This window comes from Apis laboriosa, unplaced genomic scaffold (assembly GCF_014066325.1).
Source record: "Apis laboriosa isolate Shangri-la unplaced genomic scaffold, ASM1406632v1 scaffold38_cov145, whole genome shotgun sequence".
Classification (NCBI taxonomy): domain Eukaryota; kingdom Metazoa; phylum Arthropoda; class Insecta; order Hymenoptera; family Apidae; genus Apis; species Apis laboriosa.
Genome location: NW_025223092.1, coordinates 2,804,496 through 2,817,002, shown reverse-complemented (window position 1 = coordinate 2,817,002; position 12,507 = coordinate 2,804,496). Strand labels below are relative to the sequence as shown.

Below are 12,507 nucleotides of genomic sequence, written 5' to 3'. Positions count from 1 at the left end.
TTTTATATTTTATATTTTATATTTTTTTCATTTAACATTGCTATAAAAGAATCATTTAAATGTAGTAATGATTAATTTTTATTATTTTTATAATGATATTTTTTGCTAATAATTGATTGCAAAAATAAAATTGTAACTAATAAAAATATTTATAATATAAATTCATATTTTAAAATTTTGTAATAATACATATATATTATGATAATTTTTCGCTAATCTTCATATCATAATAAATCATTTATTAAATTAATTTTTAGAATTAATTCTTTTTACAATTTTTTTTATAAGATAAAATGAATCACATAATAAATTATTAACTTATATATATATATATTTTAAAAGATTATATTCATATTTTTGAGGTTGTGTTCAATCTCATATATTAGAAATCTAAGGTGAAAGAAAAAGATAGATAGAGAGAAAGAGGAAAAGAAAATAAGTGTATGTGAAAGAGAGATAAATATAAAGCATTATAGAGAAGGGGACAAAATGTCTGCGGATCTTAATATGTTTACTAGCAAACGTTTACATGCAACCTGACATGCTTGACATCGTTCGAGAAATGACTAATGAAGTGATAGAAAAACTGTGGCGTGATGGCCGTATCTTTTAATCGATATCTTATTTTACCTGAAATTGAAAAAAGTGACTTCAAAGTAACTCAAGAAAATAAACATAAATACACGGATGAAAATACCTCAAGAAATTCATCTAATGAGAAAACCTCCGTGATACCGGCAACTGTACCTTTGTGTGTTCTGGGTGATGTCCAGTTACGTTTTCTGTGTCCAGATGATTTGGAGGAAGTACGAGCACTCTGTCAAGATTGGTTCCCTATTGGTACGAAGTTTCTTATAAATTCTAAATAAAACTATATGTAACATCTTATAAAAAGTAATTTACAAATGCTTTTCATATATAATTAATCCTTTTTGGTTTTATATTTAGTATTTTATAATTTAAGTAAATTAAATTTACTTAATTAATATATATATATATATATATATATATATCATTTCTATATTATTTTAGCTTTTTGAGTGCGATTTAATTTGTATATTATTCCAATTTATGTTAAAAAAGATATTAAAAAAGATCACTTGATTGCAAGAAGAATGATTTTATAAAATTTCTATTAATTATTCCAAAAATTTTTATTATAATAATTACATATAAATTGATATAAGATATATATTTTTATTTTAGATTTATATTTTAAATTTATTTATATATTTATATTTTAGATTTATATTTAGATATATATACTTAATTATTCATTATTTGGTTATTGTGTTTAATTTAAATAAATTATTTATTATTTTATTTTTGACATAAATTATATTTGACTTAATATTGTGCTTTATAACTTTTTATGTAATTATAAATATTTTAACTATAAAGTTTTCACAAAACATATTGAAGTATTTTAAAAATTTGAAGTTATATTACAATTTTATTTTATATTTTCATGTTTTTATATATAAATGCAATAATAGAAATATGTGCTTTATAAAACTTTATTTATTTATTTTTTTAATCCTTAGAAAGATTTTATTTTTAATTATGTATAATATACATAATTTATTTGTATATAAGATATATTTTTGAGCACATATTTATGTTTCAAAATTATATTAATTATTTTAAAATTGGAATTTTTAATTTCTAATTTAATCTTTTCTAATTTAATTAATTTAAAAAAAGAAAATTCTAATTATCTTTATAAGTTTATATTAAAACTTTTTAATTGTTATGATATAATTGTAATATTAATCTATTTTAAACAAGAAAATAAAGATAAAATATAATTATTATTTTTATATACTAACACTACATATACATCATTTTTTAGGATTATAATAAATACTTTTTTAAAAATAGTTAAAAATAGCTACATTTAATGTAAACATAATTTATAAATGTAATGAATTTATATTAAAAAAAATATTATAGATAATTATTGGATTTTTTTGTTTATTTTTTTTTTTAAATTTTAACTTATAGATATATATATATTTTTGTTATATTTTATTTTTATATAAATAAATTTATTATTAAATAATTTGTTTAATTTGTTCTTTTTTAATTTATTATATTTTATATATATTTTAGCAACTATGTATAATATATGTACATAATATTATACTCCAGCATTATTGTAATATAATATATAAATACATAATATTATAGATATATATCTGTATTATTTTGATATCAAAGTTTTTTTATTTTTCCTTTTTTAATCATGAATGATTATTTTATATCTTATTTTATATTTTCTATACTGATATACTTATATAAAAAAAAGTATAAAAATTGTATTGTATTAATAATGAATATTAATATATTATTGATTATTTATTATTTTTCATTGTTTATTATTATCGTTTCTTACTATCTCTTATTACCATTTATTATCTTATCATTTCTTTTTATAATTAAAATAATAAGTATTATTAATAAAAAAAATAAACAAAAAAACAAAAATATAACATTATTAAAAATTATTAAATAAATAATAGAAATTAATAATATTAATTTATTATATTTACTTGTAATTTTCTTATCTTTTCAAAATATTAAATAATTTTTTAAGATTTTATTATATTTAAACAAATGCAAAACAAAATGTAAACAAAATAACAAAATATTCAATTATATGAATTATTATAATTATTAAATAATTATAATATTTTATAAATATATTATTATATTTTCATTTATTATATTATAATTTTTTATATTATAATTTTTTAATTAAATATAATTTATAAAAATAAATAATTATATTTGTTATAAAAAAATTAAAACGAAAATATTTTAATTTTTTATTTAGAATAATATACATTAAATTAGAATATATATTAAATTAAATTATAAAAATGATTTATAAATTTAATATAATATATTTTTATATATATTATAATATATAATATAAATATTTAAAAATAAAAATTATATTATTTACATAAATATATTTTACATAAATATTTTATTTATTTTTGAAAAAATAATAAGACCATAAAGGATTAATTAGTAAATGTATTATAAATTTTTTGTTGAATAATAAAAAATTTAAGAATGAAGATTTTTTATATAATTATGCATGTTATTTTGTCATTTTTATAAATTATTTATCTTGTATTAAATATTATATTAATACTTGTATTAAAGTATTAATTTATTTTGTCATAGATTATCCTTATTCATGGTATGAAGATATAACAAGTTCCTCACGGTTTTATGCACTTGCAGCTGTATATGGTGGAGTAATAATTGGACTCATTGTCGCGGAAATAAAGCCTTATGCTAAATTGAACACAGAAGATCGTGGTATTTTGTGTTCAAGTTTAGGAAATGATTGTTTAGTTGGTTATATTCTTAGCTTAGGTGTCCGTCGCGCATATAGAAGAAATGGGATTGCATCATTATTATTGGAACAATTATTAGCACATGTCACTGCTCCAGAACGTTCTTCCGTAAAAGCAGTCTTCCTGCATGTATTATCTAGCAATGCACCAGCTATTTTATTTTATCAAAGATGTCATTTTCGATTACATAGTTTTCTACCTTATTATTATGTAATTCATGGCAAATGTAAAGATGGTTTTACTTATGTTCTCTACGTCAATGGAGGACATGCACCACGCGGTATTCGGGATTGGTTGCGTCATATAGCCAGTGCAATGGCTAGTCTTGGACCATGCAGAATACCCCGTTGGATTTGGCAACGACTTCTTTGGGTTACTACCATACTTTCATATCATAGATGATACTTTATGACGAATACCAATGTTAAACCAAATATTTTTTTTCTTATTTTTAAAGAAATACATGTTGCATAGAGTATGCTAATTTGGGTATTATATCTTAAGCAATAAAATTATTAGCTTTATAATTGTCTTCACAATTTTATGAAAATTTTGTGAAAAATAATTCATTACTAAAATGACAATACTTAAATCAACAAGTATCAATTTTTATTCAGTTGAGAATAATATAATAGAACAAAATTTTATTGTATTTACTTTACCAGAATCAAATTTTGTAATTCTTTCACCGTGGATTATATTATTAAATAATTTGATAATTTAAGATTTAAGATAAATAACATAAATATTAAGAATAAAGCCTTTAACTGCCAGAGCATTTGATCGGTTCAAAATATTTATATTTAAAAATCTTTTTGAATACAATATTTGCATGTTGAAAAGATTTGTATTTTGTTGAATATAACATATTCAGAAAACATCAAAAATACAATTTATTGCAAAGTAAAGTAAAATATTGGTGACGGGGTAAATGTTTAAAAAATTTTGAAATCATTTCTTATATGCATTATTGTTATAAATTAAAATATAATCTGTAATTCTTAAATTTACAAATAATAGTTTAATTATTTATGTAGACAATTATTATTGCTTTTACTTTATCAATTTTTATGTTTATCATTTTAAGTGTAAATCTTAGCCATTTTAAATAATTTTTCCTAGTATACTAGTCATTTTTTTTTGAAAGAATACTTTCAAAATATATTTTTCTCAAAAATAAGTATTCATTCTTTTTTTAATTTATTATTTTGATATAATGAATTATTTTCTATATTATTTTTTTTTCATTTATTTTGTTTTTTATTTAAGATTTTTTTGTAAATATCTATTCTATTTTTAATGTTACTCTTCTATTTATTCAATTTTGGAATTAATAAAAATATTTTTTTTAATTTTAATTTTAAGCTTCTTTGTAATGTATCAAACTGTCACTAAGTTATTTTTCTTCTTAACTTTTAAATAATTTGTTTATTTTTTCTATATTCTTGAAAAAACATCTTTTTCTAATTGTATAAGAAGTACAGACTTCTGGGGCCATGTTACCCGTCACCAGTTTAAGCATCATCAGAGACCTGTTCAAGCTCCTCAAATTCATAACTGATCATAACTGAGAGTGCAATACTGATTATTATAATAGTTAATAAATAGCTGAGACTGATAATATACCACCTCAGCTTTTTTATTATATATAAAAAAAAATAATCATTTTTTTCAATGCTTCAATAAAGTAATTATTTTCCATGTAGATATTTTTTAATATAAAAATGTAATTGTAGGATTTCTTTCTGATATTTTTTATTCCTCATAAAAAATTATTTATTAATTATTCAAATATATTAAGATTGATCAATTTTTACTGTTCTGTAGTTAAAAATTATTAATTTATTGAAAAAATAAAAATAAAAACAAGAGAAAAAATAAACAATTCCTTCAATAAAATAAATAAATTGCAATTCTTATAAAAATTAAATCATTAATTGAAAATATATTCTTACATAGTTCATAATATCAAAATAAGGCAGATAAGTTATATTAATGATATATTTAATTAATTTTTCTTTAATTTAAAAACATTCAATTTTTTAATTTAATTAAAAAATTATTAATTTGTATTGTTCATAATATAAGATATTAAATTATAATATGTAATCTTGTAATATTTTTTAATAAAATAATAATTTTCATTTTAGTTTTATTTAGTTTTGTTTTCTTATTATTGAGTTATTGAATTAATATTATTTACTATTAAATTATACTATATTTTAATATATGAATCAATTATATCTGCCTTCATAAATGAATCATTTTATCATACAAAACATGTCTATTTGAAACTATAATCCAACTTAATTCCAACTTAATTAATTAAAAATATAATTAATTTATATTTTTAACAAAGCTTTTAAATTAAAACATGTATAATAGTATATAAAGAGAAACAAATTTATTAACTATTGTAAACTATTTGTAAACTAAAAAAGAAATATTCATAAAATTAATTTTATTATATGTTAAATATTATGTGTTTTTATTTAGTTTAACTAAATTAAATCAAATTTTTTTCAAAAACAAAATATAAAAAATTTTTAGCAAAATTACAATTTTTAAAATATATTTTATCTTTATGTGCCCATTTTTGAAAGAAAAAAAAAAACATTATTAGTAAATGAATTGAAAAAATTTGTAACATAAATAGTTTAATAATAAAATATAAAACTAAGTAGATCCAATTCAAAAGAATGATTAATAAGTATATAATGAAATTGAATTTATATAATTACATTTTATGCGGAATATTAAAGAAATGTTACTAGATATTAAGTAATGTTGGATAACATACATTACAAGTTTTATATTATACTAAATTATAATTTGTAAATCTCTTATACTCAAGTAAATTGAAGTATACAAGATATGCATATATTTTTATGTAACATTAAAATTTTTTTTTTATGTAAGCTGAAACTAAAAATTTACATGGAAAATTTAGACCAAAATTTTTATAACTTAAGATTTTAGAGAAGATTTAGTTCAGCAATTATTATATAGCAAATACAGTATTTTCCATGGTGATAGAATACATTGAATTGCTTGTTGTTTTAGGCTGTGCATGTATTCTTTAATTACAAATAATCTAACTTCTTATTTATATCTTCTTATACTTTATTGTTATGTCAGTTAGTTAAAATAACAGCATTGTTTACATTTATATATTCAAATAAAGAAAAGCTTTTATATTAACATATATGAATGTGAGTTATGAATGTGTGTGCGTATTATTTATACATAATGTACATATATATTAAATGTGTCAAAGTAGTTGTACATACTTATGTATTGACTTTGTTTGTAATAAATTGACATGTTACAAGTTTTACGTGTTTGTTATTGTTATCATAAAAAATATTTAATAACAAAAAAAAATATTAGAAAAATATTATTTTAATTACAACTATAAAATACGAAAAATAAAAATGAGAATTAAAAATATATTAATATTTGTAGAAATCGAGAGTATTTGATATTTTTTCTTTTGATTAAATCAAACATTTCTTGATTTTTTTACTATTTCGGAATTTTATATTATAAAATTTTTAGAAAGCTTACTGTTACATAAAAGACATCTATTATATTTGAAAAATATAAATTGAAAACAATTATACATATTGAAAAAATGTATCGCTTATAAAAATATAAATTTTATTCTTACTATTCTTATTATTTCTAAGTAATAATATTACTTAATAAATAATAAAGTAATAATATAATAAAGTAATAATATTACTTAAATAAATATTAAATAATATTTTTAAAGAAAAATTTCAAAAATTTTTCGTAATATATAAATACTCATATTAAAATTTCTTTCGTGAAATGATGAAATTTTAAACATTTTAAAAGCTGATATTAGATGTTTATTAATATTAAAGAATTTAATTAAAGAATTTTTTATAAATAGATTAATTTGATGTAAGAATAATAAAAAAATTTTTTCTTTTTTTCAAAAACAAAAAAAAAATAAATTTATAATGAAATATAATATATATTTCGATTAATTACTTAATATACAAATGTTCGAATAGAAATTATCTAACATATTATATTGTCATAGATCAGCGATATAAATCCAATGATAATATATATAAGTTCGCCTTTAATCATATATTTACATGAAAATTGACTGTTAATAAATTTAAATATATATTTCTTGTATCTAAAACAAACACGTTAAAAACATTTCATTTTTCTTATGGTAAATTTCATTCCATAAAATATATTTATTTTTGTATATATCTGTAAATAGCTTACATGTAATTCATTATTTTATTATTATTTTATTATTAATATAATATTATAATTATAAATAGAATAATATTAATAAAACAAATATAAATATAATTTCAAAAATCAAAAATATAAATCAAATAATGTTAATAATATATCTTTATAATTTGGTTGTCTTTATTAAAATATATTGAGGTTGATGAAGTATTATTTGGATGATATAGTATTATTTTAGGTTAACATAAGGAATCATTTAGTGTCACACAATCCAGCGATTTTAGAAATAACTTCAATGTTATCAAATTTGTAAATTAAAATATAGAAAATATGAATTTGCTACCAAAATCACACGAAGAATTTAGTCAAGTTGAATATTGGAACACATTTTTTAAAAAACGTGGTAAAAAGAATTTTGAATGGTATGAATTTTATGTTGATATTATCTAATATATTATTGGATATATATTTATTTTAAATATATTGAGTTTTTACTTTTTATTTAGGTATGGAGAATATCCAGAATTACGTAGTATATTTTTAAAATATATAAAAATAAAGGACAATGTTTTAATTGTTGGTTGTGGTAATTCTACTGTTAGTATGTGTTTATATGATGCTGGTTACAGGTGCGAAATCTTTATATTATTATTATTATTAAATTTAATTATATTAAATTTTTTGATTTTATAAAAAAATTTTATATAAAATTATTTGTTAACAATTAATATTTTTTTTGGTTACAGAAATATTACAAATATTGATATATCACATATTGTTATCAAACAAATGTGTGATATTAATGCATCAATAAGACCACAATTAGTTTATGAACATATGGATGCTACACAAATGACATACTCTGATAATACATTTAATGTTATTTTGGATAAAGGTACTTTAGATGCTCTTATGCCAGACAATAAAGAAGGAACAGTATCTACTATTAATAAATATTTTAAGGTATATTAATAATATGTGTGTGTGTGTGTAATGAATGAATAAATAATTTTTGTTATATTTTGTTTCATTATAGGAAATCACAAGAGTTTTACGTAATGGTGGCAGATATATATGTATCTCCTTATTACAAGAATATATTTTAAAACAACTTTTATCTTATTTTCCAAGTAATGGATTTATGTTTCGTATAGTACGTTGTCATGAAGCAGAAGAAAAGACACGAATGGAAGATGGAAGTTCAATTCCAGTTTTTGCAGTGATTGCTACAAAAGTTACAAATCTATCACAGACTGTAAGCATTATATTATAAAAAATAAGTTTTTATTATATTATAAATTAAATTTTATTAAATTTTGTCAAATTTTATCAAATAAAAATTATTATATATATATAAATTTATATAAATTTATATAAATTTATATATGAAAAAATATTTAATATTTAGTAATATTTATTTGAAGTAATTTTGTTTTTAATTTTTATTACACAATAAAATGTGTGTAATATAATAAATAAATATTATATAATTATAATAGGTTCTGGAAATAGCATTAGTTGATGGTTCACCAAAACGATTATCATCAACAGATGATATAATATCAGCTATTCTGTCAGTACAACAATCTTCATTTATTTTTAATAATCTTCAAAAACGTAGTGTAGCTGATATTGGAGAAATTTCATTAAATTTACATAGTCCTGATAATAAACATCCACGTTATACAATCTACGTTTTAGATCAGCCCAAAGTACATGGTACAAAAACTTATGCAGCATTTATAGTACCACAAGGAAAGTAAGCTTATATTTAATTAATAAATATTTAATAATTATAAATGTAAAATAAAATTTGAACTTTATTTATTAGAGAAACAGATTGGTTATTTAGTACAAAAGAAGGTAGACAACAAGTCCTTAAGAGTTCTCAACGTGATAGACTTGCTATTGTCACATTATGCAGAGAACACAAATTTGAAAGTTGGGATGCTGTAAAAAATGAAATTGAAGACTGTATTTTAAATTTGGCACCAGACGGTTTATCTAGAAAAACTGATATTCCATTTCTATCATTGGGTTCTTCTGATGTTGGGGTTAGAACAATATGCTATGAAGGAAAAAGTGATTTAAGTGGTCCTTTTGTTATTGAAGAAATTGAAAGAGATGGTAGTGAATTTAGGAGATTAATATTTCTAAATAATCCTTATGTTATACAGAGTGAAGGTCGTCTTAAGCAAGGTATACTTTAATATTATTTGATTTAATAAAATCAATTTAATTAATTAATTAATTAATTAATTTTTTATTTATAAATAATTCTTTTTAGCTAAATCTAGACGTGGAAAAATGAAAAAAGTTATTGATCCTGGATTCTTAGCATGTGATTATCATTTATATATGAGTATTGGTGTTAGTGCTGCAGTAAATTTTAAAGAATATGACGAAATAATGATTATAGGTTTAGGCGGAGGTGGTTTGTGTACCTTTTTATATAATTGTTTTCCTAAGGTATATACATAGTATAATTTAATTATTAAATTTTTAATTTAATATTTAATTTATTTAATTTATTCATACTATATATAGTAAAATATATAATAAAATATATATTTGTAATTTTGTAGTTAAAAATCACTGCAGTTGAAATTGATGAAAAGATGTTAAAAGTCGCAACTGATTATTTTGGTCTTATTCTTGACAATAGAATGAAAGTTGAAATTGCTGATGGTATTCAAGTTATCAAAGAAAATACACTTAATGGCAAAAAATATAAAGCTATACTTTTTGACGTAGATAATAAAGATACTACAGTTGGAATGAGTTGTCCACCTAAACAATTTTTAGAAATATCTATTATAAAATCAGTTGCAGAATGTTTAATGGATGGCGGTCTTTTTATTTTAAACTTAGTCAGCCGAGATAGGAATATTAAAAAAAAAGTGAAAAATGATTTAAAATCTGTATTTCAATCTATGATATGTTATTCTGTGCAAGGTGAAGTAAATGAAGTTATAATATGTTCTATAAATAAAAATGACGATGATGGATGGAAGAATATATTACAAAAAGCTGTATCAATTTTAAACGAACAAGTATATGCAAAAAGATTATCAAATGATGTAAAAATGTTTGATTTATCATCTTTTTTCTTTTTATGAAAAATCTGAATATAAAATTTTAAACAGAAGATAATTGATCTTATATATATATATTATATATAAATATTATATTATATATATATATATAATATAATATATAAATAATATATAAATAATATATAAATAAATATTATATATATATATATATATTCCAATTTTTTGTAAATATTAAAATAATAAAATTAAAATATATATTTTTGTATAATATGTTTTTTTTATCATTTCATTCATATTATATTCATATTATATTTCTCAATAATTAAAATGCATTATGTATTTTAAAATATAAATGACGAAAGTGTCTTTAATTGATTTCCTGTATCTCATTTGTAATTACGTGCTAAGAGTAAATATAAAGAAAGAAAATAAATAGTAAGAAAAGGACAAAGATAGATTAAAAATTATGAAATCTGTGCCATCTCTAGAGTGCCGTTAATGAAACATACAAACAAGGAGAGAAAATAATAGAAAAGGATAGAAATAGAATAAGAATTGGCAATCAACGCCATCTCTCATCATATCAACGAAACTCTTCGAAAAATCGTTTCTAAGAATATTCAAGAGATGGCGCTTATCCTTCATTCTTACTCTATTTTATCCTACCTTTGACTCATGTCAAAGGTACCAAGAGATGGCAGCACCAGTCTATTTCTATCCTATCTCTATCCTTTTCTTACTATTTGCTTTCTTTATTTATATGTGTTTCATTTGCGGCACTCTGGAGATGGCGCTGATTTCACAATTTTTAACCTATTTCTATCCTTTTTTTATTATTTGCTTTCCTTGTTTATTATTATTTCGTAAAATTTGTGTTGAAAAGCATTTCAATAACTGATTAATTTTATTGTTTTCTCTTAAAATATAAATAAAAATCCTTTTAGATTTTTATATGTAATGAACATACATATCGTTCTATTTTTTTATATTTATATATTATATACATATTTCATATAATATATTTACATTTTTATATCAAAGATATGTATATTAAACATATGTATATTAAAAGATACATATTTTTTGTATGGATATACATTTTTTTTTTATATTTTGCAAAAACATATGATTATCAGTATTACTGTAATAATAATATTAATAATATAGGAATATAAATTATATAAATATAAATAATATAGGAATATAAATTATAACATTGAAATTTCGAATGTTTTAAATAATAATTAATCTTCCTTCTTTTTTCTCATTGTTTGTAGTAATATTGATTTTATAATTTTTAGTTTTAATAGGTAAGCTTTAATAGATAGAATATATGCTTTGATTTTGAAACTTGTCTATTTAATATGATTGCCTTTTTGTTCATATTGGTAACGGGAAAAATGTCACGCGAAAATAGTGTATAAAGCAAAGTAAATAACAGTGCGACTTTTGATGTTACGATATATTCAATTAAAAATCAAAAGAATAGCGGGAAATGTGAATTTAGTTCACAATATGTCTGTTCTATAACGATTGCGTGCTATTAATACAAATCGCGATGAACACGAACGAATATTGTCTCTCATACAGATTTTGTAGTCAGTGTTTTATTTTATTTTATTTATATATTATAATATATATATATATATAATTACAAATAATTATTAAATATTATTCAATTATTGTTGATAAGTTTTTTTTTTATTAAAAAATTACATATATTAAGTTAACATTTTATTTCTAATGCATGCACAGAGTATTAGTGAAAACAAGATCATGATAATTCATCATGAAAATGACGAATGATAATGAAGTTATCTCCTTTTTTTTAGAATTAA

At 19.3% G+C, this 12,507-nt stretch overlaps 2 protein-coding genes across 3 annotated transcripts; both read left to right on the top strand.

The window, feature by feature from the left end:
- Positions 1-394: 394 nt before the first annotated feature.
- LOC122715497 (N-alpha-acetyltransferase 60) lies at positions 395-4,354 on the top strand. Its single transcript, XM_043937729.1, has 2 exons — positions 395-840; positions 3,196-4,354. The coding sequence occupies exons 1-2, from the start codon at positions 597-599 to the stop codon at positions 3,771-3,773; spliced, it is 822 nt and encodes a 273-aa protein (XP_043793664.1). The 5' UTR covers positions 395-596; the 3' UTR covers positions 3,774-4,354.
- LOC122715496 (eEF1A lysine and N-terminal methyltransferase homolog) lies at positions 3,655-10,761 on the top strand. Of its 2 annotated transcripts, none has more exons than XM_043937728.1 (9): positions 3,655-3,743; positions 7,852-8,035; positions 8,120-8,242; positions 8,360-8,576; positions 8,650-8,868; positions 9,113-9,372; positions 9,445-9,812; positions 9,901-10,082; positions 10,199-10,761. In XM_043937728.1, exons 2-9 carry the CDS (start codon positions 7,944-7,946, stop codon positions 10,730-10,732), a joined length of 1,995 nt encoding a protein of 664 aa, XP_043793663.1. In that variant the 5' UTR covers positions 3,655-3,743; positions 7,852-7,943; the 3' UTR covers positions 10,733-10,761. The 2 variants fall into 2 exon arrangements, with proteins under 2 accessions (XP_043793663.1, XP_043793662.1); XM_043937727.1 differs by lacking the exon at positions 3,655-3,743 and adding an exon at positions 7,524-7,584.
- The last annotated feature ends 1,746 nt before the right edge of the window (positions 10,762-12,507 follow it).